Here is a 26,722-nt window from a genome sequence, read left to right as displayed (position 1 = left end):
GCAACAACAGGGACTGTGGGGTCCCTTCAGCCCGTGTCCAGAGCTCCCTAGGTAGCAGCCACGTGAGCCTCACTTCTGTGGCCACCCACGGGACATGCGGTGTCTACACCGAGCCTGGTTCTGGGGCTTCTAGGAAAGCAGGAGCACAGCAGGACTCCTGTGCTGGTCACATTGGCCAGAACTGCCTTCTGCTACTGCCGAAGAAGAACAAGACAGGTATGGCCGGGGGGGGGGGGGGGGGGCCGCTGGGGCAGGGAGGTGCCTCATAGTTATGTTACACGTTCAGAAAGTCCATTTGTGAAAAGGGAGCTTTTATAAACACTGCGTCCTCAAAGCTCAGTCATTCATTAGGGGATCAAACAATGTGAAGGATAGTTAGTGCTTAATAGCTTGATTCTGCACATTTAACCAAATTAATCCATCGCTCTGAGTTCCTAGCTCAATATACTGTTTCTACTGACCATGCAGAGTTAGTTCTACAAACAGAAACAAAAGCAATTTAACCACAACAACAAACCAAGAGAGCTATAATCTTTCAGTTGCTTTCCTATGTTCCCGCCCAAACTCTGGCCACACACAGAAACCCCTCACTGCAGTGACAAGCACACAGCTACAAGGCCACAAGCTCATTACGCACAAATCAACTGGAAGTTTCTATACCAGCGGCACGGAGTTGGAAAATGAAAAATTTTAAGTCCTATTTCCAGCAGCCTCAGACAACATGTGACTTGGGAATACATATTAGAAAGTGCGTGCAGGACCCCTACTCTGACAGCCACAGGACTGCCGGAAGGAAACGGAGACACCTCCATGATACAGGCGCCCATGGACCAGAGGACCAAGTACCAAGCCAGCAATTCTCTCCAAAGGCATCTATGGATTCAATGCCATGGCAGTCCCAGTCCCACCAGGGTCTCTGTACAAACCGATAAGTCGATTCTGAAATTCACGTGGAACTGGAAAGGACCAACAATGTCCAAAGCAATCTTGCAAAAGAACAGGGCTGAAGGAACTGCACCAGTTCATGGTGTGACTTACTATAAAGCTGCAGTAATCAAGACAGTAGTACAAACATCGGGGTCAACAAATACACCAACGGAATGAAACGGAGAGCCCAGAAACAGACCCATTCATCTAGTCAGCTGCTTTCCGACAAATACATCCAATCCACCCAATGGGAAGTGGAAAGTCTCTTCCACAAATGATGTTCCAACGACTGGACATCCATATGGAGAAAAGGACCACGATCCCTGCCTCACACCACACACAAGAAATAATTCGAGATGGGCCACAGACCCAAACACAACGTGAAGCTACCAAACTGCTGAAGAGGAGACTCTGCAGCTTAGGGATAGGCAAAGTCTTTTAAGACACAGACAACAATAATCACAAAAGAAAAAACTTGACAAATTAGACTTCACCTCAAAACCTTCCACTTCAATGGAGTAAGGCCCTAAAAAATCAAACAGATAACGAAGAGATAAAAATGGAAGTGAGCTAATGTAACAAGTAGGGATTTTATGTTACCACGGTGAGTAATCACACTTGAGCTAAATACCATGAGGCTGACTTGTAAGGAGTCATAATCTTATTTACTTTGCATGAAAAGGTCAGAGTCATTAGAAATACCAACCAGACCCAATTACTCAGAACAAACACCTTTGAGATATGTTCATTATGAAATTATCTCATGAGCTATGCATACACAAGGAGAAACACAGGGGACCAGAACATACACGACAAGAATAATATTTACCCAGGGCATGCTCACAGGTGCTGGCATTATATAATCATCCCCTCCATCTGCACGCCAGTCCAGGAGAAGGGTGCTCACACCCTTCCTGTTCTACGGAGATGTGGGCTCACAGAGTTTGAGAAACCTTCCCCAAGTCACCCAGCTAGTAAGCAGCAGGATCAGAGCTACTCCTGAGCCCACGTGCTAAGGGGCCTTGTTTCCACCAGGGCCAAGAGGAAGGCTGGCAGGAGCACAGGAGGCAGGGGGCTCACCCACCCTGGTGGGCGGTAAACGAGGACCAGCAAACTAACAACACATAACAAGAATCTGGAACAGGGCCTTTTACCTGGCAATCCCATTTCTGTATGATCCAAAAACCAGGGAAGGTTTTTGCACAGAGTTCCGGCAGTAACACCTGGAGGCTCTCAGCCTGGCGCTAAGGCACTCACACGCCCTGCCCTACTCAGTCCTCCAACCCCCGCAGGGGTCCACATTTCACAGATGAGGACTGAGGCTCCCAAAGAGCAAGTCACCCACGCGGAAGGTCAGGAGGGGAGCACAAACCCTGTGTCTGACCGCAGGAGAGCCATTACGCTCAGGCAATCGCCCTATGGATGACGGATGGAACAGTGCTTTAAAAATAAAGATTAAAAGAATTCTAATGAGCCTGGAAAATATTTCTGGAAGAGCTAAAAAGCTTAAAAAAAAAAAAAAAAAGACCCAAATTAGATGGAGTTAGATCCCAGTTACATAAACAAAATTAGGAGAACAAGAAGGGATGACGGAGGACGGGTGTGGGGGCTGCTCCTGGGTGGGGCTCCCACGACTGCGTGTTTGATGGTGAGAAGATATCATTTCAGTACATGAGACAAAGAAACAAAAGCAACTTGTGTCCAGTCAAGAAGTCTGCATGACCAAGTGCAGAGCACACCCTGAGTGGGGCCAGCAGAAGCCCATGGCCTGGTCAGGAGGGACAAGGGACGCCCACAGCATCGCAGTGGTGGGGCCTGGCCGTCCTCACTCCTTCCTCTCTTCCTTGTCTCTGCTCCTCCTCGCAGGCCCCAGTTCCCCAGAAGCCTCAGGCTGGGGGGCTGGACAGGCACGGGGGGGCAGGGAAGATGGCAGCTGGGCCTTGCCATCATCTGTGAAGGAGGCCAGGGGAGACGAGTCTGGGTAGGCCTGAGGGCCTGCCCTGGTCACAGGAACCCAGGAGAGGGGCTGCAGTGTGCAAAGCACACAAGTCACCCGGAGGCGTTGTGAGGGGCAGGCCGAGGCCACCGCAGCCTGAGACATCAGATCACACCACAGCAGTCTGGACTTGGCATTCAAAGGTGGACATGGCGGCAGAAACCCCGGGACCAGAGCTGGGTGTGAGCAGTGGGAGGGCTGGTGAGCAAGATGCAGTGCATCAGCCAGAGACCTGCAGGGCGGCTGTGGCCTTCACAGGGGAATGACGGGAGACTCACTGGTTCCTTCATGGGCATCACTTCTCAGAGAGCACGGCCTGCAGAGGGGGACTGCCAGGGCATCCCCCACAAGCTCTCAGAGTGCCACACAGGGTGGAGGACAGTGCAGCACCAGGCCAGCCCCTGGGGGCATGAGAGGATCCCCTGCCCAGGAGACCGCGCACCGCCCTGTTCCCCTGCTAGCCCTGTTGGCCGCCAGGAGCCCTCCGTCCCCTGTGGCCCCAGAATTTTAAATGCCCATCAGCCACCAGAGCACAGGACAGCCAGAGTGCACAGCTCAGCCTTTCACCTTGGTGTGCAGAGCTATCAGGAACATGGCGATGTCCCCCCACGGCCTGTCCTCTCTCCCTGGGGCCTGAAGCCATTCCCCTGGGTCTGAAAGACTCCATGAGAAAGTGAAGACATTTCTGGCTGACTCCTGAACCAGCAGGAGACCCTGTCCCCACACGGCTGAGGGGACAGACAGGGGAGGGACAGAGAGAAAAGCACACGAGAGAGGGACAAGTGACCGCGGGGCCACACAGCAAGTTCTCCCTCTGCTCTGCCCGGTGGCACCGCGTCTCCCCGATGGGCTCCGCAGGGGAAGACAGACACCTCTGACTACATAAAAATTAAAAACAAGAAAACTCCTGGAAAAAAAATATACCATAAATCAAACTAAAAGACAAAAACATGAGGAAAAATACTTGGCAACCACACCTGAAAGACTGATTTTCTAATATGAAAAAAAAGCTCCTACAAATCAACTAGAAACATACCAGCACCAGAGAGAGCAGCGAGGATGTTTACTAACAAACATGTCACAGAAAAGCAGCCCCGGGGAGCCCTTAGCCAGGCCCCTAACCTCAGCCTCGGGCACGGTCATGGTCACAGAAATGCAAACTGACGCCCCAGTCCCGAGACCAGCAAAGCTTTACTCCCACCCAGCGTGCACGTGTTCTTAGAGTTTCCACAAAGGACTTGTGTTAGTACTTTCATAATCAGAAAAAATACCACTCCACCTCAAAATCACACAGACGCGGCTTACAAGACCTTTTTTGATCCCAGCATACGTATTTCCAGAAATTCACTATCTGGCCTTTTTAAGGTTCACAGCTGAGGAATTTCTATTCTCAGAAAACACATTGACCTTTTTCACTGAAACGCGGACTGGAGCACTCACCTGTACGTTGTGTGTGTGACTGTATGTGCAGGCTTCGACAACGGTGTTGTGAATGAAAAATGCACCGTCACCTTCACAGGCCGTGTATGTGAGAAAACAGGGCCTGGTCTACCTCCAAAGGACTCCCGCGAGCACCTGTGTGCACTCTTCAGACGCAGACATGCGTGCGTATGAATTTACCTTACACCTCCCCGCAATTCTCTGGCTAACAGGGAAGCTGTCGGACTCAGAACTTGAGAAATACACAGCCATTAAATAAATGTAAGTTCAATGAGCATCCTACATTTTAAAAGTTCAAGGTTTTCTTAAGAATGTTTTGAAACAGCAGTATGACTTGGATCCTCAGAAAAGGAAAACTCAAAGGCAATGTGAAAGTATCCGTGCAAATAAAAGGAAGTGCTAAGAAGCTTGCGGTGTGGCTCAGAGCCAGGCCTCCGTGGTGCGCTGCCAAGACCTGGAAATCTCAGCCACTAGGCCCGTCTGTGGGGAGAACAGAGGCTCCAAAAAAGCCCCCTGGTCTCCATGCAAACTCACATCCAGGAAGAAATCTCCAGCAGCACACGGACACTCTCGCCAAAGGGGCGAAAGAGAGCAGATCAGAGGGAACGATTTCTCTGGGGCTTGTTCACTCCGAGGGGCGGCAGGGAATGAAAGCCTGTGAGCATGGACACGAACACAGGACGTCCTGACGGAAAAGCCAGACGCACACATCGGGATGAGCCGGGGAGACGGCCCCTCGTTGGGGGCTCACTGGCGATGTCAAACCATTCAACCCCATCACAGCCGCGCCATGGGAACAGAAGGGGTACGGGCTCACCTCCTGCCTCCCGCCAGACATCCTGTGGTGGTCAGTCTGGTTGCACTTGGTGGAGAACTCGTCCTTCTTCACAATCTTGAGCATTCGCCACAAAGGAGAGGGGAGCGTGTCAGTTACGGGTGGGACGATCAACCTCTCCCGCACCGACATACCCCACGTGTGTACAGAAGCCCAAGATGCCACCGCATCTCGGCCCGTCCGAAGAAGGGACCTCAGAGCCACCCTGCGCACGCACTTCCTTCTCAGGGGAAGGTGCATGTGCGTCTTCCCAGGAGGACACCTTACAGCAGGAGAAGGGGCTGTGCTTTCGTCGTGTGTTAGGGAACACACGTGCTGATCGGGGAGGCTGTCTGCAAACCATTATCAGAGAGCAGCGTGTCTTACTCCAAGTTTATATTCTCGCAAAGAGGAAACCAGGGAGCAGTGAGGAATCACGACAAAAACAACGAGTTCCAACTGAACGCAGAATCCCTGGGGGGGTCCCAGCGAGAGTCTCTGCACATCACGAACGCACCCCGGAGCGGGCTCAGCCCCCCTTCCTCCCGTGCTCACTGCTCGGTGTGGACACAGGTCTGCAGCGGGAACAGCACACGCACTCGGCCAGCACCCCCCCCGGCGGCCACTGGGACCGGGGCGGACAAAGGAGCCTAGCCCCTTGCCTGCACGCGGCTGCCACGCCTCAGGGAGCCCCGAGCGCTCACCTGAATGTGGCCGTTGTGGGGCCCTCTGTGGCCATACATGCACTCCACCGTGGCAGACTTTCTCTCCATCAGGTGGACTCTGAACAGGGGCTTGAATCGCATTGGGTCGTCCACATGAGGGTCATGGGGAGGCAGGTACATCCAGCCAATGATGAACAAGCCATCCACCTGCAGGGAGGAGAAAGGGCACAAGTCCACACAAGGCTCAGGATGAGGGGCCGAGGGAGAAGGTCTCCAACCTACCCTGTCCGCAAGAGCCACCCTCGTCCTCACACGGCAGCCCCGCTGACTCTCGGGGCCAGAGAAGACCGCGGTGCCCCATCTAGCGCACCGCAACGAGCATGGCCCATCTACCAGGTGCTTGTTAATTAGAAGTAGTTACTGATTGTGAACAGGGTGACTGTCGTTGATAACACTGCATCAACACTGAGGTCTTTTTTTTTTTTAAGATTTTATTTATTTATTTGACAGAGAGACACAGGGAGAGAGGGAACACAAGCAGGGGGAGTGGGAGAGGGAGAAGCAGGCTTCCCGACGGGCAGGGAGCCTGATGCGGGGCTCGATCCCAGGGCCCTGGGATCATGACCTGAGCCAAAGGCAGACGCTCAACGACTGAGCCACCCAGGCGCCCCAACACTGAGATCTTCTAAGAGAATCGAACTTAAATGTTTTCACCAAAGAGAGAGAATAAAAATGTGAAGTGGTGGACATGCTAATCCTAGATGGCAGGAACCCTTGCACAAAGTGTACAAATACCAATCACCGAGACGTACTTGTCATGCACCTTACAATTTTACCTGTGCACTATTCCTCAATAAACCTGAAAATAAAGGGATACATGCCTGCAGCATTATTTACAATAGCCAAGATATGGAAACAGCCCAAGTGCCCATCGACAGGTGGATGGATAAAGAAGATGTGGTGTGTATGTACCATGAACTACTACTCAGCCATCAGAAAGGATGAAATCATGCCATTTGCAACGAGATGGATGGAGCTAGAGAGTATTATGCTAAGTAGAATAAGTCAAAGACAAATACATAGGATTTCACTCATACATGGAATTTAAGAAACAAAACAAACAAAAGCAGCAGAAACAGAAGGATAAATACAGAGAACAAAGAGATGGCTGCCGGGCTGAGGGGTACGGGCCATATGGGCGAAGGGGAGGGGGAGGGACAGGCTCCCAGTTGCGCGATGAGTAGGTCACAGGAGTAAGTCAGATGCGTTTGTGAGCACAGCGTCACAGACTGTGTCACCCAGCTGAAACTCACATAGTTAGCGTGTGTCAGCTACACTTCAGTAAAAATAAATTCTGAAAGAAAAAATAAGTAGATTTTGTTTAAAAACAGGAAGAAAAAAAAAAGGTAGTTCAACCTAAACCTAAAAGCAAGCCTTTTGGAGAGAAGGGCCAGCTCTGAAGTGGAGGGAAAGACCAGATGACGCTAGAAAGAAGCAGGAGGCCCCCAGTCGGCCCCTGACCCACCAGAAACGGGGGGCTGCTTCCGGCAGCAGAGACCTGCGAGGCACACGACGCCACGTGAGGGCTGCTGCAGACTCAGTTCCAAGCAAGCCTCGTGCAAAGCAGCTCTGCGGCCCTCAGGGAGACGGATGTGGACCAGGCCTCAGGCCACATCGTGCGTCCCCACCACGTCTGTATGGCGGGGGAAGGACAAGGCCCACGTGCGGAGAAACACCCACATTCTTTAAAGACCCATATGGAAGTATCAACAGATGAAACGGCACAGGCCTGGGATCTGCTTTAAATGCCTGAAAATCAGAAGCAAAGGGAGGAGGCAGGTGCCGTGGGCTTGCCGCCCTCGACAACAGAGGGCGACCACGCTGCCATCACTCTTCCAGTTCACGCGACGTGGTGGTGGACAGGTCGGAGTGACGAGGTGCCCGCGGCGGAGACGGGGTCAGAGCGACCAGGTGGCGGAGACGGGGTCGGAGCGACGAGGCGGCCGCGGCGGAGACGGGGTCGGAGCGACGAGGCGGCCACGGTCGAGACGGGGTCGGAGCAACCAGGTGGCGGAGATGGGGTCGGAACGACGAGGCGGCTGCAGCGGAGACGGGGTCAGAGCGACGAGGCGGCCGCGGCGGGGGGTTGGAGCGACAAGGCGGCCATGGCAGAGACGGGGTCGGGGCGACGTGGCGGCCACGGCAGAGACGGGGTCAGGGCGACGTGGCGGCCGCAGCGGAGACGGGGTCGGAGCGACGAGGCGGCCACAGCGGAGATGGGGTCAGAGCGGGGAGTGGTCCCCAAGCACAGCACGCCGCACGTTCCCCGAGGCCAGAGGGCCAGCCCGTAGTCAGGGGAGCCTGGGTGCCCAGTGGCCGGCTCTGGCTCACCCATTTCTGCGGCGATCCAATCCAATCCGACCCGATCCGACGAGGGCGAGCTGGCCCTGTTCTGTCATGGCTCCATTTTCCCCTAATTATCCCCTGCTTTCAGAAGCTGCAATTTTTTTTTTTTAACTCTATTAGTCACTGCCAGTAAGAAAAACAATTATCACCCTCCCTGCCTAAAGCATGGAAGGCAGCCTGCCCACACGGGGAGCAGTCTGGCTTGTCCTGTTAGGAACATTCTAAATCCAAGGCTTTCCCCAGTGATGTTAAACATAAACATAAAGTGTGTTTCTTAACGGATGTTTCCACAGAATCATAAAGGACATGAAGCAATATTTATCCCTGTCCAAAACCCCACCTGGTGAGCAAAATACAGAGTAAAAGAGCACCCAGAGTCCCTGGGGGGCCCATGCGGGCCAAGCTCAGAAGGGCCCACACCAAGGCCCCGACGTGCCGTCTGAGAGACGTGCTCACGGCCGGTTCCGTGAGCTAGGGATTCCGGTCCTCCGAGGGTGTGTGCAACCAGGGGGGAAGCAAGATCAGAAAACCAGTGCTCCCCAAAGGGCACCAGACTTCATTCCCAGTGAAGCATCAGCGGCAGCGACATGGGGGCCAGGCACCGAGACCCCCCCAGCCCCGGGGCTTCCGTGAAGAGAGCACACAGCAAGCTCGAGGAGGACGGCCACACTACAGAGCCCCAGTAAGTGCCACATCCTATGATACAGATGCCCGTAAAGCACTAAAAATGAGCAGCTACCTTTCAAAACATGACAGGCAAGGGACTGAACAGCATCTAAAAATGAGACCGCAAGACTTTTCTCCTGCCTAGAACCCAGGGGCTTACGCCAACCAGCCCCGCCTGCTGACACCAGCTGTCTGCACACGCCACAGTTTAAATGCTGCCTGAAGACATCAGGGAACATGCACAGTGGCCCCAAGATGAGAACCGAGAGCCTAAAAACAAGGGATAGGCTTGAGGTGAGCCGAAGGGGGCAGGGCCTCCCACCCCTGTGCCCCAGGTCCCTGACCGCTGGTGGCTGGGCAGAGGGGCGGCAGGGCGCTGGATCGCCCAGGGCTGCCGCAGAGGCCAGCGTGCTAGGGCAGGACCCCAAAGAAGCAGGCCCTACCGTGTGCACAGCTCTGCCCTCGAGGCACCTTCTGGATCCCAACCCGTGGGGGGCGGGAGACGGAGAAGCCAAGCAGAAGGTGGCTGCTAAGAGGCCAACCAGCCAGGAGAGGGGTCAGTGGTATCCCTGGCCCGCTAGGGGAAATGCAGGCCCTGGAGAGCAGGAGGTGCCCGGAGGGGACACTCTGTGGACGGGGCCACCCGGGACGAGATCGGCCCTCACCACACCTGGTCGGGGCAAGGCGCTCTGCTGGCTGTGACCCCAGGCCAGAGGCCAGGCACCCTCGTGGGGGCAGCGGCATCCACGGCCACGTGTGCGGGCACGCCAGCAGCCCACTGCCATGCCCAAAAACCCCGAGGAAAGAGAGACTGTAAGCTGAACCGGAGATCACAGACTTTAAAGGAACTCTGACTGATATATTTAAGAAGACACAATAAGAAGGAAAACAAAGGTCACCAAAAAAAAAAAAAAAAAGAGGCTAGACTTACATCCTGGCCATAGTGGAGTAACGGGACTGCTGTGAGCCCCAAGGTGACCCCGGACAACAGGCCACACAGGGCTGTGATCCCAGAGAAGAGAAATAAGAGGTCACCCCTGCCATCCCCTGGATTCCTGCCAGAGGCACCTTCCAGACCCCGGGGCTCAGAGGGGGCCAGGCAGAACCGGGCAGTGTTCTAACTTGAGCAAATAGAGATCAGAGTTCAAGGAGGCTGCCGGGGCTGGAGTAGAAAGGGGGGAGCCGTGCGGAGACAGAGCCCAAGGATCTGCCAAGGGGCCTGGGTTCCAACCACTCACTGAGCCCAGTACAGGCTGGGCAGCGTGCTGGACCATCCAGCTCCAAGCAGCCGGGGAGGGGAGTCCTCAGGGAACCCCCAGGGCATGGAGGGAGAACCCCCAGCACTGGGACCTTAGACACAGAGCTAGAGCACATCCCTAAGAGACCCAGTGGCCTTCAACGAACACCCTGTCCACCTGACCAGCCCGACCCCATTTGAGGGAAGGGACTCATCCATCTCGTCACTCCTTAACAACAATGTCCACCATCGCAGGGAAAAGAGCAGGCGTGCAGGGGACAGGAAAACGGCAGACAGCCAGAGTCAGGAAGACAAGGAGGCTGAAACTAGAAATACTGTGGTCTCAGCAGCAGCCTGGCCAGGAGAGCCCCTCATGGGACCTCAGTCAGGCTGATGGCAGGACAGAGCGCCCGCCTCCAAGGCAGCCCCCACTCCCGCCGGGCAGGCTGTCCCCTCTGGTCCTCTTCTGCCAGCCCTGGCCCCCATGTTCCCCACACTGGTGACGGTTACCAGGACCATAGCTCTCAGTTCATCAGCCCTTCCGGCCTTCGGTGAGCCTGACACTCGGAAGGCGGAGGGCAGTGCTTCTGGGGCCTGACCCTTGTGGTCTGTGTGATGAGGTGCCCATGATTAGATTCGGGTCAGGTATTTTTGGCAGGAGATCCAGAGAAGCGGGGCTGTGTGCTTCACATGAAACCAGGAGGGGCCTGAGGTCAGAGTCCTACTGCTGGTTAGTTAACATCGATCACTGGGATGGGCGCTGTGGGCCACATCTCTCCCCAGTAAGGCCCCTCTTCGGCCCTGGAATCTTGATCACTAAATAACGGCCCCCAAAGAAGTCCACGTCCTAATCCCTGGAACCTGTGCACATCATCACCTTACACAGCAAAAAAAAGGATTTTACAGATGTGAAGTTGAGGATCTTCAGAGGATTGTGGTTCATCCAGGTGGGCCCTGAACACCATCACTTGTACCCCTCTAAGAGGGAGGCAGACAGAGGTCTGAGACACACAGAAGGGGAGAGGCCACACTGAGGATGGAGGCAGAGGTAGGAGGGGTGCGGCCACAGCCAAGGGCTGCCTGGGCCCTGTAGCTGGAAGGGGCAGAAGGACCCTTCTCTGGAGTCTTCAGAGGAAGAGTGGTGACTCTTGATCTCAGCCCAGGAGTACGTTCTGAGGACGTCAGGCACACTGAGGACGTCGGGCACACTGAGGACATCAGGAATACTGACTGAGGACGTCAGGAACACTAAGGAGGTTGGGAACACTGACGGAGGACATCGGGAATATGGACTGAGGATGTGGGGAACACTGACGGAGGACATCGGGCACAATGAGGACATCAGGAATACTGACTGAGGACGTCAGGAACACTAAGGATGTCGGGAACACTGACGGAGGACGTCAGGAATATGGACTGAGGAGGTCGGGAACACTGACGGAGGACATCGGGCACGCTGACTGAGGACGTCAGCAATACTGACTGAGGATGCCAGGCACAATGAGGACATCAGGAATACTGAGGACGTCGGGCACACTGAGGACATCAGGAATACTGAGGACGTCGGGCACACTGAAGATGTCAGGCTTCCATAAGAGTGAAAGAATACATTTCTGTTGTTTTATGCCACCCGGTTTGTGGTCACTGGTATGGCGGCCCCTGGAAGCTACAACAGTAAGTGATAAGGGATCTGTGGGGAGATGCTCTCTGATGGTGGAAATACGGTTTCCCCAAAAAGTGCCCACCGTTGGTGCTCCCACCCATCAAGGACACTGGCCTGACCCCAGTATTACTATGGTGGGTGAGAAAAGATTTAAAACCGGGGCCTCACAGCCCCACTTTCAGACTTGGCTCTGAGGCCCAGCCTGGTCCCAAGGCCGCCGGGGCTGCTGGGTGACTCACTCTGACGCGGCTCCCCGGCATGCCTCCCAGGCCGCTGAACTGTGTCTTCCTCGCAGGGCAAGCGCTCACACACATCAGTGGAATGACAGAAGGCGCACAGGGAGAGTCACAGCCGGGGTGCGCCTAGGGCTCAGCGATGGGGCATCTGCTACGATTCCATGTGACCCCGAGGGCCAGAGGGTGAGTGTCCACAGTTCCCAGGGCTCCTCATTTAGAACAAACAAGTGCACAACCCAAAACTAGAGTGTCCCACAGGCGTGAGCGCAAGGGCCCAAGGTGTCCAGGAGGCAGGGACCAGGCTATGGGAGGGAAGATGCCCTCGAGGCAACCAGTGGCTCATCACTACAAAGTCCAGGGACGCAGCGAGAAGGCTGAGAACCGGTTACCGAATAGCCTCTGGCCCCTAACGACAGCCATGCCGTCACGCAGGCGACAGCAGGCTTGCCCCTCTGGCTGGAGCGGGCGAAGGCCCACGCACGGCGCTCTTGGACTTACCACCACGTTCAGCAGTCCTCCGTAGGGCCCGATGTCTGGCTGCCACAGCCCCAGAATGTGTCTGTACCGATGAAGCACTAGGGGAGAGAGAGAGAGCGGGTCTTCACACTGCAGCCGGCCGGTCTGCACTCCGCAGGGACACAGGGGAAGGGCGAGACCGGAGCCGCGAACTGCGGACAAACCACTCACGGCGGCTGGGGACAGAGCCTTGGACGTAAACACGGATTTCAGCAGACTGCTTAAAGAGTTTCTAAAGAATTCTAAGAAGGAAAATGTCTTTCAAAACCATAATAAAACAGACAACAGGGCCACTTTGAAACCCAGGCTCTAAGTGGCCAGTGCCAATGACACTGCCTTGAAAGACAGTGAGCACCCTTGTAAAGTGGTGAGCCTCCCATCAGTGAGGGAGTCAGAGACGGGGACACCGCCTTCCTAGGGACTAAGGCAGACGGGGACCAGATTTTTAGAACGCTGGGACTCTGGCAGCTGTACACGCGGTCTGTCTATGAAGCAGTTAGACTAAAAATCATCACTAGAGTGAACTGCTCACTCTGCTGGGCACACAGGCCCAACGGCCCTGTCCCGGCAACAGGTGCCACCGTGACCCATGACGACGCATCTGGTCCCACGCTATTCTGGGTGTACTGTGAGGGTGTTTCCAGACAAGATTAGCATTTAAATCAGTGCACTGAGTAAAGCTGACTGCCCTCCCTGGTGTGGTGGGCCTTGTCCAATCAGTTGACAGCCTGGAAAGAAAAGGCTTTTCCACAAGCAGGGAATGCCTGCCTATGTGAGCTGGGACATCAGTCTTTTCTAACTGAGGACTTGAAATGGAAGCAGGGGTTCTTCCACGGTGCCGAGCCTGCCAGATTTCAGACCCCAGCGACACCCTCGGCTCCCCTGGGTCTCCAGCTTATTGATGGTAGATCTTGGGACTTTTCAGCCTTATTAACCGTGGGACCCAATTCCTTATGATAAATTCATCTAAAGAAACTGGTTCTATTTGTCTGGCGAACCCTGGTGTATACACAGTGGAAGCCAGCGATGGGCTGGAGCCCCGGCGCTGCATGATCACAGCATTCCGCGGGAAGGGAGCCCCAGCCAGCAGGGCCAAATGGGACCCCGAGACGAAGATGGGACGGCGGCTACCAGGTCTCCACCTTGGTCCGGAGTAGAGGGACGAGGAAAGTGAGGCCAAAAGCAGCCCAGGCCTCTCAGGTGCGCCGGCAACCAGTGACCCGAGGAACCCAGGGTACACAGCTGAGGAACCCGGGTTTCCAAACGAGCACGTACTGTCTCCCAGACACCTGCCACTCATCCCGTGTGCAATCTTCTGAGTTGGTTTACAAGATGCAAAGTAAATTCAGTCTGGTTATCTTATGGTCATACCCTGATAGGTTTTGCGTTTAATTAGCAAGCAATAATAAGCAGGACCAGGAACTCTAAGCAAATAATGAACTCCAAACAGTGACATGTATACTCAAGGGTTTAGGGGTAAAATGTGATAGTATCTGGCACTTACTTTAAAATGTATCAAAAAATAAGGTGGAATGATGGAGAGATGGCGGATGAACAGCTGTGTGATAATAAAGTGTTGCTGAGGGTTGTAGGATCTGGTGATGGTAAGTGGGTATTTGCTCCATAATCCCATTTTTTTTTTTTTTGGTAGATTTTTAAATTTTCATGCTAAAATACTGGAGAATAAAATAAATGTGCCCATTTATTTTATGGGCCCTGACCATCCCCTCTTACTCCCTCTCCCCCCTAGCCCCCAGCTTGACTGCTAGTGATGGTCTGGTTCTTTCCAAATCAGTCTTACAATCTCAGACCCCCTGGACTGCTCAAAGAACATGCGAGACTCTTGGAAATTTTGAAAGGAGAGTTCCCTGTTTTGCTTTAAAAGGTACAGCCCTTTGAAATAAAAACACTGCCTCCCATCTGTCTGCTTGGAGGGGCAGCACTCTCTGGATGTATAAGCTCTGCACGTGTTAGAAAAATCATTGTGCCCCTCATGGCTTTTGCTAACACAACACTGACTCGTTGAGCCTGGGACCACCCTCATAACAGTCCAAGAAAGAGTCGGAGACCAGCATCGCCCGCCGGCCTGCAAGCAGGTAACCTCTGGGCGAACCCCTGGGCAGGACAAGCCATTTCCTCATGCAAATGTAAGGGCTGTGTTTTAGGACACTTTAGAAACTACAAGCATCCAGAACAGAGTCCGGCATGAGGGTGCCTCCAGACTGAAAGTGCCCACCTGAGTCACACAAACACTGGGTGTCCACACCAGGACGGGGGCCATGTTCGGAGTTACCTTCTAATGCCCGGGGCCCTGCTGGGAAGGCCAGCCCCTGAACAATACAAGGAGTGTGCACATGTTCACGCATTTTCCCTCATGCTCCCACTGCACCTTCTGCCTGACCCTGCACGGGTAGAGGAAGGGCCTGGCTGAGACGTCCTGGAGCAAGGCGCTCCCCAGACCCAAAGGGGCTTCTCACCTGCAGAAGACCCCCAGCTCACAGAGCCCTCCCCACAATGTTTCCAAACAGCCGCTGACCATGGGTCAGGAGAGAACAGGATCAGGTTACAGACTGGGCAGGGGACCTGAGACGTGGAGGCAACTGTGTTAGACCCCTCAGGTGCTTTACTGTCATGGGCTTTAGGACCCTGCAGAACTTCAGTTCAGGGGCAGAGAGAGCCTCAACAAGAGAGAATCCCGTTATCCATGACAATCGAGAAAACACCACTGCTTCAGCCACACAAGGCAGGACGCAGACCTTTCAGAATAATTCGTATTTATTCCAAACAAGGCAGCTCGTAGGCTGCTCCCACCACTGGTCCCCAAGGTCAGTGTGGCCGTATTCAGAAAAAATTCCCAGCTCAAGACACCCCTGTTCCCCAAAATGGGGGAAATCATCTGAGCTGGCTAAGCGACCTCTCAGCTCAAGTGCTAGTGGGAAAACGCCCCGTCCTAGTCAGTGCCAGTGAATTCTCATCTGCCAACAGGAAGGCCACTTAAGAAGGCAAGCGGGAAACTCCTGGCACATGAGACAACAAACAGCAAACCCAAAAGATCCGACTGTCCTCGGCGCAGCGTGGGCTGGGCGGGGGCTCTCTTCCCCAGCGGTCCGCGGGCAGCCGCGGTGGCCCTCACGCAGGACAGCCGGCCCTCCACCAGCACGGCCCTCAGTCGTTCCTGAACCACCACATCTGAGGCTGCAGAGCCGGGGTTTTGGGTGATGGGTGTTCCCACCCGTGACTCTTGTCCAAAAGATTATCGTAAGGGCAACTAATGTATGTCCTGCCACTTGCTAGTAGCTTCTGGTAAACGAAAACAAAATCAGAGGAGGAGACACATCCAAACTCATTTCACCAGGCCAGAATGACCCCAATACCAAAACAAGGAGGCCACAAGGACAGAGAACTACAGGCCAGTATCCCTGATGATGGGGCGCCTGGGTGGCTCAGTCGGTTTAGCGGCTGCTTTCGGCTCAGGTCGTGATCCCTGGGTCCTGGGATCGAGCCCCGCGTTGGGCTCCCTGCTCAGTGGAGAGCCTGCTTCTCCCTCTCCCTCTGCCTGCCGCTCTGCCTACTTGTGCTCTCTCTCCCTCCCTGTCAAATAAATAAAATCTTAAAAAAAAAAAAATATCCCTGATGAACGCAGATGCAAAAATCCTCAACAAAATACAAGCAGATCCCACTCAACAGTACATTAAAAGGATCACTGACAACAATCAAATGGGATTTATCCCAGGGATAAATGGTTCAACGTCCACAAATCAATGTAGTAACAGCACCTTAACAAAATGAAGGATAAAAATCGTATGTCCTAGGGACGCCTGGGTGGCTCAGTCGGTTAGAAGTGTCTGCCTTTGGCTCGGGTCATGGTCCTGGGGTCGAGTCCCGCATCAGGCTCTCTGCTCAGTGGGGAGCCTGCATCTCCCTCTGCCTGTTGCACTCTCTCTCTCTCTCTCTGACAAATGGATAAATGAAATCTTAAAAAAAAAAAAAATCATATGTCCTCAATAGATGCAGAAAGAGCATTTGATACAATTCAGTATCTACTTATAATAAAAAACTTTCAACAAATGTCTAGAAGAACATTCCGCAACATAATAAAGGCCGTATATGAGAAAGCCCCGCTAACACCATACTCAACGGGGAAAGGCTAAGAGCTTTCCCTCTAAGGTCAGAACAAGGCAGGATGCCCACCTTGCATCAAGTTGCAGGATACAGAATCAACATCCAGAACAGGACCAGGAACACCACCCACAGGCTCCAAGAATTCGGCCAGGTAATTGGCAGGTGGTCTCCCTCTCCCAGATGCACTTCCCACCGGTGCCCTCTGCCCTCTCTAGGAGCACCCACCCGTTTCTAGACCTCCCAGTGGTCTCCGCCTTCCTCAGGACGCCTTGTGTGTTCTTGGCCCCACCTGGCAGATGGACTCTGGAGGAGCCTTCCCATTAGACTACCTGTGCAGCCAGACACCCTGTCACCTATGCCCCAGCATTCAAAGCAGCCGACCCATCTCCTCACCAGTGGTGCGCAATGTCCCACCCTCTGGCACTCCACCAAACTCCCTGTATCTACCAGAACTATCTGGAGCACCACCAGAATTCTAGATGGGAACCTCAAGACCCAGAGCCCTGTGGTTACAGACAGTTACTATCAATTCACACACAAGGACATGTGTTAGCTAGGTCGTTAACACAACACATTCCCCCGAGATGCTCCCCACGCTTTAGAGACACGGACTACTAAGAGTATCAGGCAACAACATGCAGCCTGATAAAAAAAAAAAAAAGGGCAAAAGTGACACAGCCGAAGAAGCTCATGTGGGGCCACAAAGCTCCTCAAAGGTTAGCTTTAGATGGGCTGACCTGCCTCTCCCTGGGACAGTGTCTTTGGCTTGAGGCTGCTTAGCCTAAGAGCAGAGAGACCAGGGAACCAGGGAACACGGGGTCTCAAGAGCTCCAGGAATAGGGCAAGTGGATAAGGGAGACAGAAACAGTGCCAGGTCCCAAGGTCCTCACACGCCAGTCATCACAGTGGACATTTCTGGAAGGTTGGGCTGGATGAGGCCCCTTTGCTGAATGACTGCTAACCGGGAGGGTGGGTCAAACTAGGACAAAATGTGCTCGAGGTAACTTCCAAGAGGGTTCAGGAAGAACCCAATTCATGCCTTCCGACTCCCCCTGACCCACCCGACCCCCTTGACAGATCAGCCAGCTCCTCACGCCTGCTTGTTCACACTCCCGATGAGCCCCGCGGTCACCGGTCTCCACTCCAGCAGTTCAGCTCTGGGCCTGATGACACGAACAAGGTGGGCACTGTCAGGAGCCGTGCCCAGTCCTTGCACACACCCAGAAGCAGGCTAACTTAGTCCACGCATCTCTGCACTGACGCCAGGATGGTCTCCACGGGACCAGCAAACACACTCCGGCTGCATGTCCACAGTCTGACGGGGGTTAGGAACGATCCCGTAAGCGCCTCCATTTCCTCTGCTCCCATAGGTTTTGTTAGAAATTGTGCATCTACGAGACTCAGGAGCAGGTCTGCTCCAGGCAGGCGACACAGACACATGGAGGGTTCAGAGGGGTGGGAGTAACGAGGGAATGGTGCCGTGCGCTTCTAGGAACGTAAAAACGCCTTTTAGTGCAAGCAGGTATGTGTGATGTCTTCTTGACAGCAGACATTCACTTTCCACCTCAGCTCAACCTAACAGAGAGCGGAGATGTGTGCAATAAGGCTCAGGGAAATTTCTAGACTCAAGTAATGCCAATCGGGAGGGGAATCCGGTTCTAAATAATCAAGTGCTTCTATTCACTTCTGCCCAGTGTGGGTCCACTGTATGATTTTTTTTTAATTCACATATGCTGTAATGATGTGACTAATGAAATCTAGAAACGAAACACATTTAATTTTGGAGAAGTGTTTTAAGGCTTCTACCCTGTCCTCTCCCCTCAGCCTCAATAAACAGCAAATACTAAAATGTGTACCAACAGGGGCGCCTGGGTGGCTCAGTCGTTAAGCGTCTGCCTTCGGCTCAGGTCATGATCCCAGGGTCCTGGGGTCGAGCCCCGCATCGGGCTCCCTGCTCCGCGGGAAGCCTGCTTCTCCCTCTGGCACTCCCCCTGCTTGTGTTCCCTCTCTGTCTTTCTATCAAATAAATAAAATCTTTAACAGAAAAAAAAAAAAAAAATGTGGCCTTGTTGGTACTACCCAAAAACCCCAAAGCTGCTGAGGAATCCCGGCCCACGTGTGCAGCTGACCCAGGGCCACAGCTCAGGTGTGGCCTTGGCTGTGGCCGAGCCCAGAAAACAGCCAAGGTAAGAAACAGCAAAAGCCAAGGAGGGCAGCTCGCTCTTAACACCCAAGCAGTCCTCGTGCCCGGAGTTAGAGGTCCCTCTCCATGCAGCTTCTCAGCCGTGCTCGCCCGCAAATGCCAAAGCCAGCAGGAGGTACGTACGGCAGGTGTAAACATCTCTGTACTCCATGTGCTCGTAATCGGGAAGAATTTTCATGAAACGTCCCGACTTCACGCGAGGGTTTATACCTGAACAGACACAGCAGGGAAAGGATAAAGATGGCTCTGCTTCCAGGACAGTATGAATAGTTCCCAGGACTCAACACCCTCCCTCTCTGACAACGGACACTTCCCATTACACACTCAGCCCCCAGAAAACTCAGGGTGCAAGCGTTTGCCAGGGGTGACGGGTCTTCCTTTAACCAATGGAGCCACACCAGAAACTCATAAAGGCAAGCAATCTCGGGACCCTCCTCTCTCAGTGGCCACAGATTAAGGGAGCACACGGAGGTGGGAGAGCCGAGGCTGTGGTTGGGGGATATCTGGGGGACCATTTAGAGAACCCCTGTGCCTGAGTCCAATCTCTCCCTTGCCTGGTGCCCACCTGGCGTTCTTCTCGATCTCTGCTGCGTGTGTGTTTTGTTTCTGATTAAGGGCGATGTTGGCCTACCTCCTAACTCAGGCCTCCTCCCTCCTGAACCTGTCTATGCCAGGAACCAACCTTGATTTTCCTCCACAACCCATTCCAGAAGCTAAGTAATTTTCTCCTCAATAAGGCCTTCAGAGCAAATTCACAAAAACACCACTCCTGCATTGTGAACATGAAAACTGAAGCTGGCTCTACCCGGGGCAGATGCAACACTTCTGGACACTGAATAAGGTAATCATTCCCCGGATTTTGCAACCATTTTTAAGGGGTCAAGATTCAGCGGTGAAAAGAAATCTCCAGATGTCCTCCTGCGCCTGCCCATGTCCCCAGCATTCCAGACTCGCAGGTAAGCCTGTCCCTTCTCCCTCTCCCACCCCCAGCTTACCCCCGGCCACACCATCTGCTGCTCACGGTTACTGCCCACCTGCCTGCCCACCTGTGCTCCACAGGACAGCGTAACTGAGCTGAGCTCCGTGGGGGCCTTATTCCCACATCTGCCCCCACACCTGGCAGGCGTCAGCACCTGCCTTCCTCCAGGTGCTGTTTGGAGTGCTTACTCCTAAACTCCTGAAGAACTCTGCCTTCAAGTGGCTTTCAGGTGACATTGTCCAACGACCTAACAAATTCAAGGAGTCCGTTGATAAAAACTTGACATAGTGATACTCCTAGAAACCAGCTGACCGTCCAAAAAAGCCAGAACACCTATGTTTTACGGGCACATACACAGAGATTGTTCTGGACGGAACACCAATGCTGAGAGCCAGCCTAAGTCCCTCCAATTCCAAGCTCTGGTTGGACTTCAGATACTGAGCTCTGGGCAAGCACGGAGGAACCAAGGGTGGAGCCAGGGCCATGTGGGCACCCACAGAATGGAGGGTGGGAGGCAGGGGGTAGGACTGGCGTTCTGCCTCTGGAATCTGGGCTTTGCAGGGTTCAGAGCAGCACTGTTCTGGCTGCGGAGAGGAGAAGACAGGAAGGGGTCAGGCTTTCTGGACATGTGGCCACCAGGGCCCCCTAGACCCACATCCCCTGGGACGGTGGAAGGTGGAGCGGAGCCAAGAGAAGAACGCAAGTCCAAGCACGCACAGGGAAGAAGGACCTGGTAGGTCCTGAGCAGCGAGCCTTGCACTGGGGTCCCAAAGACAGGGCTCAGGAGGCAACTGCCGAGCTGGGCATGGTGGCTGGGGCAAGGATGAAGCCCAAAGCCTCAGGAGGGCAGGGAAAAGCGGGGAGCTGGGCATGGTAGGGCAGAGGGCTCCCAGAGGCAGGTGGTAGGTCAGAGGGCATGGCTGAGCCCCCATGAGCTGTGCTAGTTTGAGCAGGCTGGCTCCCCAGAGGAAGGTCCGTGAGGAACCTCCAGCCTGCTGACAGGAGAGCTCCCCAATGTGAGCGAATCCTAACTTGGAACACCAACCACCGCACAATCCCAAGCTGCCATGGATCTCAGTGTGGGGAGAAGCCTCTGACAGAGCAAGGAACTGACAGGATGGCAAAATCAGCCGCCTCCAAGGAGGGAGCACTGCCCATGTCTCCCCAAGAGTCGGCCCTACATGGAAACCCCATGCTCCCCTGTGGCCATGTGAAGGAGGGGCATCTCAGAGGGAGAACCCGAGTGACAGACCCACTAAGAAGACGGACGCGGAGAGAGGCAGCGGCCGGCGTGCCCCATACCCTGGAGGGGCTGCCAGGGCTTCGGCTGGCTCTGAGAGACCCGCTTCCATCTCAGTCCTGAGTCCCGTGCAGACTGCGGCCAGCGCTCCCGGGTGAGGCATTTAGGAAGGAGCACCACCTGCTCTGCTTTCAATGGAGAACATTTCAAAAGAATGTGAAAAACCAAAATCTACCAAGATGGTTTTAAGATGAAACCTTAATGTGTTTTTATTTTTTTTTAAGATTTTGTTTGTTTATTTATTCATTTATTTAGAGAGAGCAAGCATGAGCAAAGGCAGAAGCAGACTCCCCGCTGAGCAGGGAGCCCAATGCGGGACTCGATCCCAGGACCCTGAGATCATGACCTGAGCCGAAGGCAGACACTTAACCAACTGAGCCATCCAAGCGTCCACTTAAGGTCCTTTTAAGAGCAGTGAACAGTCAACTTTAGGCCAGAGAGAACTGGTCACCGTCGTCTCTTACTCTGTTCTTTGATCCCCAGCCCTGGGGCGCTAACACGAGGCGGGCACCCAGGGGTGAACCCACAGGCTGCTCCCTGCGGGTCGGTGCTGGCCCGCAGCTCCTGGCTGATGTCAGTGTGAACAGAGATCTTCACAGCCTCACGCTAAGGGGCACCGAGGAAAGACATCTGGGGCTGGGGGGACGCGGAGCACTCAGACAGGGTGTGTCACTGGTGACTCTGGAAAGCAAAGGAGGGGAGAACAGGAAATGGGGGCTGGGGGGCTCAACATGGGGACGCGAGGCTCCGGGGTAGACGGAGCCCCAGAAGGCGGAGCCTGATGTGGGGCTGCAGGCAGGTGGCCGAGGACGCCCGGGGAGCGGCCACACTTCCCAGTGAAGCTGCTGTCCACGTGACCCTCGGGCTGTGGGCCCAGATCCAGGGAAGGGGACACCTCTGGAAGCACCCCAGGGTTGTTCCCAACACAGCCACGTTTCTCAGATCTAAGGGTTCTCCACGCCTAATAGAAGACACCATTATCTGTGATGGGCTGAAAAATAAGGATGACACCCCCAAAGATGGAGAAAAGACCCCCCAGGTCAGGGCTGCCGCTCCCAGCGCCGTCCGTGGAGCACCAGCTACGTACGACTCTCAGAGAGTGTCCGGGAGGGGACTGTGGGCTGTGGGTCACACTCTTCGCACTCCTATCAAGGGTGCTCACTCTGCATCTGCATCTGGAACGAAGGGGACCGTGGCCGGCAACAGGTTCACTTACGCTTGGCATAGACGTCTCTACACGACACGCCCGTGATGTCCAGCTTCCGCAGGTTCTCGCAAACGCCATACTCTGCAACAAGAAACATCTGCTGGAGATCACAGGCAAGAAGTCACAAGGCTGCAGAACAGACAGACTGAGCGCGGGGAGGGAAGGTGCGCGCCGAAGCCTTGGCCCTGTCTTCCAAGGCGGAGTCTGACCCTCGCTGTTCCACACTTGGTCGGCACCCACTCACTGGTGAAGCCATTATTCTGCTTAGACCACACTTGACAAAGCAACAATCCACGCTGTCTATCCTGATAAACTCTAGAAGCCTAATTGCACAAACCCCAAATGAGACAATCCCCATTGGCCTGGAAACAGCACGTTCCCATGGAAATGAGATCGTCCTTGGTGTCAGGGTCACACGAAGGCCTGCTGAACCTGCACTGTGGCTCACCATACCACCAGTTCTATTAAACAAAGCCACGGCCATGAGGGGAGACCCCGGTGAGAGCCTGGACGAGGGCCTGGAAGGAGGAGCTGTGCCACATGCCTTTGGCACCAGGCCCCCAGACCCCAGCCAGCGATGGAGATCCTGGATGCCCTCCCTGCCTCCCCATCTCCGTCCTCGCCTGGCACAGCGAAGCTGTGCAAGGAAAGCACCGTACGGAACGAATCACCACGAATCCAGAACTGCCGGGAGGCAAGAGCCTGCCTGGTACCCACCTCTGTGCGGGCCAGGCACCACTGTATTCGGCCCTGCTAGCAGGCCTGAGAGAGCTGCTACCGTCTCATCCATTTCGGCGAGGAGAAAACATGCACAGAGAGGCCCGGGGCCTGCACAAAGGAGCACAGCCGGTGGTGCAGGACCCAGAGCCGAAGCCTGGATGGGGCGCCTCATAGTGGTGAGCAGAGCCCGGGCAGGAAGAAGCGTGCTCAGCACCCCCGCTGCCCAAGTCCTCACAGAGTCCCCACCAGGACTCTCTGTGTCATCCCGGGTACAGTCATTCAGCTGGGGCATCACGGACAGCCACCTCTGTGGCCAGCACTATGCGCCCATCACAGGAAGGGACGCCAAGGCTGGGCAAGGTTGGCAGCTCAGCAGTCCGTCTGAAACATGGACTCAGGCAGTGTGGCCAGTACTGGCCAAGTGCCATCCCCTCATCATGTCACTCCTTCTCTTTTTTTTTTTTTTTTTTTTTAAGATTTTATTTATTTATTTGAGAGAGAGAATGAGAGACAGAGAGCATGAGAGGGAGGAGGGTCAGAGGGAGAAGCAGACTCCCTGCCGAGCAGGGAGCCCGATGCGGGACTCGATCCAGGGACTCCAGGATCATGACCTGAGCCGAAGGCAGTCGCCCAACCAACTGAGCCACCCAGGCGCCCTCATCATGTCACTCCTGATGGGGTCTGGTCTGGTCTGTTCAACAGAATGGATGATATCGGCCCAAACGTTTCTACGAACTGATAGGATTCCAATAGTGCACAAAGCAAAGCTCCAGATGCACAGAGGGGAGAAGGTATTTAGGGCAAGGCAGCTACTCGGCAATGTCCCTCCCGACAGGGCCTGCCCAGGGGAGCCCCGCTTTTCCCTACCTCCTCTGCTGATGAACAGACATGAAGTTAAAGACTCCTCTAAGATGTAAATCACGGCCTTGCTCACTATCAGGCAAAAAAATAAAAAGCATATGTTTTATCCTGCTGCCAAGAAGAATGTGGACTCCATTCTGGAGGATAATGCAAGTCTTAGGAGCCTATGAGGACAGACAGATGAAATATGCTGTCCATGCATCCAGGGCAGGGACACAGCAACACCCGCGTGCAACGGGGTCCCCAGCATCTCAGAGACCACAGCGTGTCCAAACCCCTGCTCTCCCCGTGCACCAGCTGAATGGCCCACCCTCACCCTGGTGGGCAGAACACACTGACGACCGGTCTACCCCACTCTCAATATAAACGCTATATAAAACTCTCTTCACCATCTCCTGCTGGCTCCATGATGCCCATGATGGCCAAGTGGCTCCTCCTGAAAACCCGGTCAGCGGTCACTACTTTGGCTCTCCATACACACACTTTGGCTTTCTCCTGTGCAAACAGTGCACTTCAAAATTGTTACCGCCTAACAGGATCGGTGTGTCGGTTTGTTTCCTGGGTGGTTTTGAAAGGACAGCTCCGTTTCTCGGTTCCAGCATGCTACCGGTGCTTACAATAACAGACAAGGACAAGTCTCTTCCTGCCCCGGAGACAAAGTGGGGTGACCGCAGGGGGCAGGGGTCTTCTCCTTTGTAATGTGTGTAGTGCTGCGGGCAAGACACTGTGACTCTCGGTGCCAATGGTTAGACTCGGGGCACAGCCCTGAAAATGCATTCAGGTACGTTCCTGTGGCTGACGGCCCCAGAGGTCCACAGCCAGGCCTCTCTGACGCATTGGTACTGCTGCTTAGGTGTTTCTCCGGGCCCAGGCTGTGAAGGCTGGTGACCTGGCTTATGATTTTTGAATCAGAGTCCAACGCACACTCCAACCTGACAGAAACAATGCTTCTGAATGGCTCCCAAGGTTTTAGCCAGGATGGCCACCTCATCATAAATTTCTGCACATTGGGCACCTGGGTGGCTCAGTCGTTAAGCGTCTGCCTTCGGCTCAGGTCATGATCCCGGGGTCCTGGGATCGAGCCCCGCATCGGGCTCCCTGCTCCGCGGGGAGGTCTGCTTCTCCCTCTCCCTCTGCCCCTCCCCACTGTTCGTGATCTCTCTCTCTCTCATTCTTTCTCTCAAACAAATAAATTTCTGCACGCTGTGTCAAGAAATGGCATTGCGCATATGGCACAGGATATGAAGTCGCACAAGCAGATAAAGCATCCACAAAAACACTATGAACAATCAGAAGAAAAGCAAAATTAGGATGTAGTGCTAATAAATAGAGCAATCCTTGGTGGGTTTTTCTTAATGTTCCCAAAAGGTCATAATAAATCCCCCAAGGCAGAATAATGTTATTCTGACCCAATCATTCCTACAAGAATTGTCTGGTATTTTCCACCTGATGGGAAAATCTTTTTTTTTAAAGAGGGGCTAAGAACAATGCCACATCCTCTGATTGTTCTACAAACGTTCCCATAAGTCATCAAGGGAAACTGCCCTTAAAATAGCTTGAAGGCCTGTGTACTCACCAGCACCGTGTATCCTTCCTTCCAGAAAAACCACCCAGTGTGAACTCCACCCTTTGGCACAGGTCCTGTCCCCGCTGACTGCAAGCGAGCACACCACCCATGCCGCCTACAGATGCTTCTCAATCCGACACTGGATTTGGTGGTACCGGCTGTCGATTCAAAGAACTTCCTTGATGGGGCGTCCAGCTAGCTCATTCGGTGGAGCATGTGACTCCTAATCTCAGGGTCGTGAGTTCAGGCCCCAGGATGGGTGTAGAGATTAAGTAATAAAAACTTCAAAAAAAATTTCCTTGCTAATCTTTTATATAAAGGAGCTTAAGCAATTCTTTTTTGAAAGTATTTACTCCAAAGATAGCAAAAACAAAACAAAACAAAAAGCTGGGAAGGGAGAAACATGGGTCAGCCGGACTTGAGGGAATTTATAAAATGAAATGGTCATGCTGTGGAGACCAGTATGGGGACACAGAATCACCCTATGACCCAGCTGTCATTCTACTTATGGGTACAGCCCCCAAAGCACTGAAAGCCGGGGCTCAGATACTTCTACACCCGGGCTCACTGCAGCACTCCTCACAATATCCAAGAGATGGAAGCAACCCAAGTGTCCGCGGGCAGATGAGCGCATCAACACCACGTGGTCCATCCACTCGCTGGAATGTTATTCAGCCTTCAAAAGGAAGTAAACTCTGTCACCTGCTGCAGTATGGATGATCTTTAGGGACATCATGCTCAGGGAAATAAGCCAGTCCCCAAAAAAACAAATATACTGTATGATTGCACTTCTATGACGTACCTGGACAGTCAGACTCCCAGAGACAGACAGGATGGTGGCTGCTGGATGGAGGGAGGGCGGCTGGTGTGTAAGGGGACAGAGCTGCAGGTGCGAAAGATGAACAAGGGCTGGAGGCGGCCAGGGGCAGGGGGCGGGGGGCGGGGGGGGTGTTTGCACAACAATGTGAACGTACTGAACTACTGAACGCCACAGAGCTGTACAATTAGAAATAGTCCAAATGGCAATTTTTGTTGTATGTATATGTTACCATAATAAAAAAATTAAATTGCCACTTCAAATACTCCAATCAGAAAATTTCCAAAAAGCTATTTGAAAAATGTTTTGCCAGGAGGGAAGAACAGCCTAGTACTTTGGCAGAGTCAAGTCAACACGTAAGCAGCAGCCTCCTGTGACCT

General features: G+C 53.9%; 1 protein-coding gene and 1 long non-coding RNA gene across 5 annotated transcripts in view; both read right to left on the bottom strand.

Annotated features, from left to right (window-relative positions):
* FBXO31 (F-box protein 31) overlaps nucleotides 1-26,722 on the bottom strand; it is a 42,093-nt gene that overhangs the window by 7,362 nt on the left and 8,009 nt on the right. Inside the window, exons 1-6 of one of the 4 annotated variants that reach the window (XM_078062677.1) lie at nucleotides 25,535-25,754; nucleotides 22,387-22,458; nucleotides 19,015-19,101; nucleotides 12,549-12,625; nucleotides 5,882-6,049; nucleotides 5,181-5,255 (exon numbers count right to left, since the gene is read on the bottom strand). In XM_078062677.1, coding sequence (XP_077918803.1) covers nucleotides 5,181-5,255; nucleotides 5,882-6,049; nucleotides 12,549-12,625; nucleotides 19,015-19,069 — 375 coding nt within the window. In that variant the 5' untranslated portion in view covers nucleotides 19,070-19,101; nucleotides 22,387-22,458; nucleotides 25,535-25,754. Of the gene's footprint in view, nucleotides 1-5,180; nucleotides 5,256-5,881; nucleotides 6,050-12,548; nucleotides 12,626-19,014; nucleotides 19,102-22,386; nucleotides 22,459-25,534; nucleotides 25,755-26,722 lie in introns of those variants that run through there. The other 3 variants (XM_078062675.1, XM_078062678.1, XM_078062676.1) reach the window with 3 other exon arrangements.
* LOC144380218 (uncharacterized) lies at nucleotides 7,629-12,542 on the bottom strand. Its single transcript, XR_013444148.1, has 2 exons — nucleotides 12,054-12,542; nucleotides 7,629-11,817 (listed from the first exon to the last, which is right to left on the bottom strand). It is a non-coding gene; the product is annotated as an uncharacterized LOC144380218 (long non-coding RNA).

This window comes from Halichoerus grypus, chromosome 15 (genome assembly GCF_964656455.1).
Source record: "Halichoerus grypus chromosome 15, mHalGry1.hap1.1, whole genome shotgun sequence".
Classification (NCBI taxonomy): Eukaryota; Metazoa; Chordata; class Mammalia; order Carnivora; family Phocidae; genus Halichoerus; species Halichoerus grypus.
The sequence above is the reverse complement of the archived record's forward strand: the minus strand, read 5'-3'. Positions and strand labels throughout refer to the sequence as shown.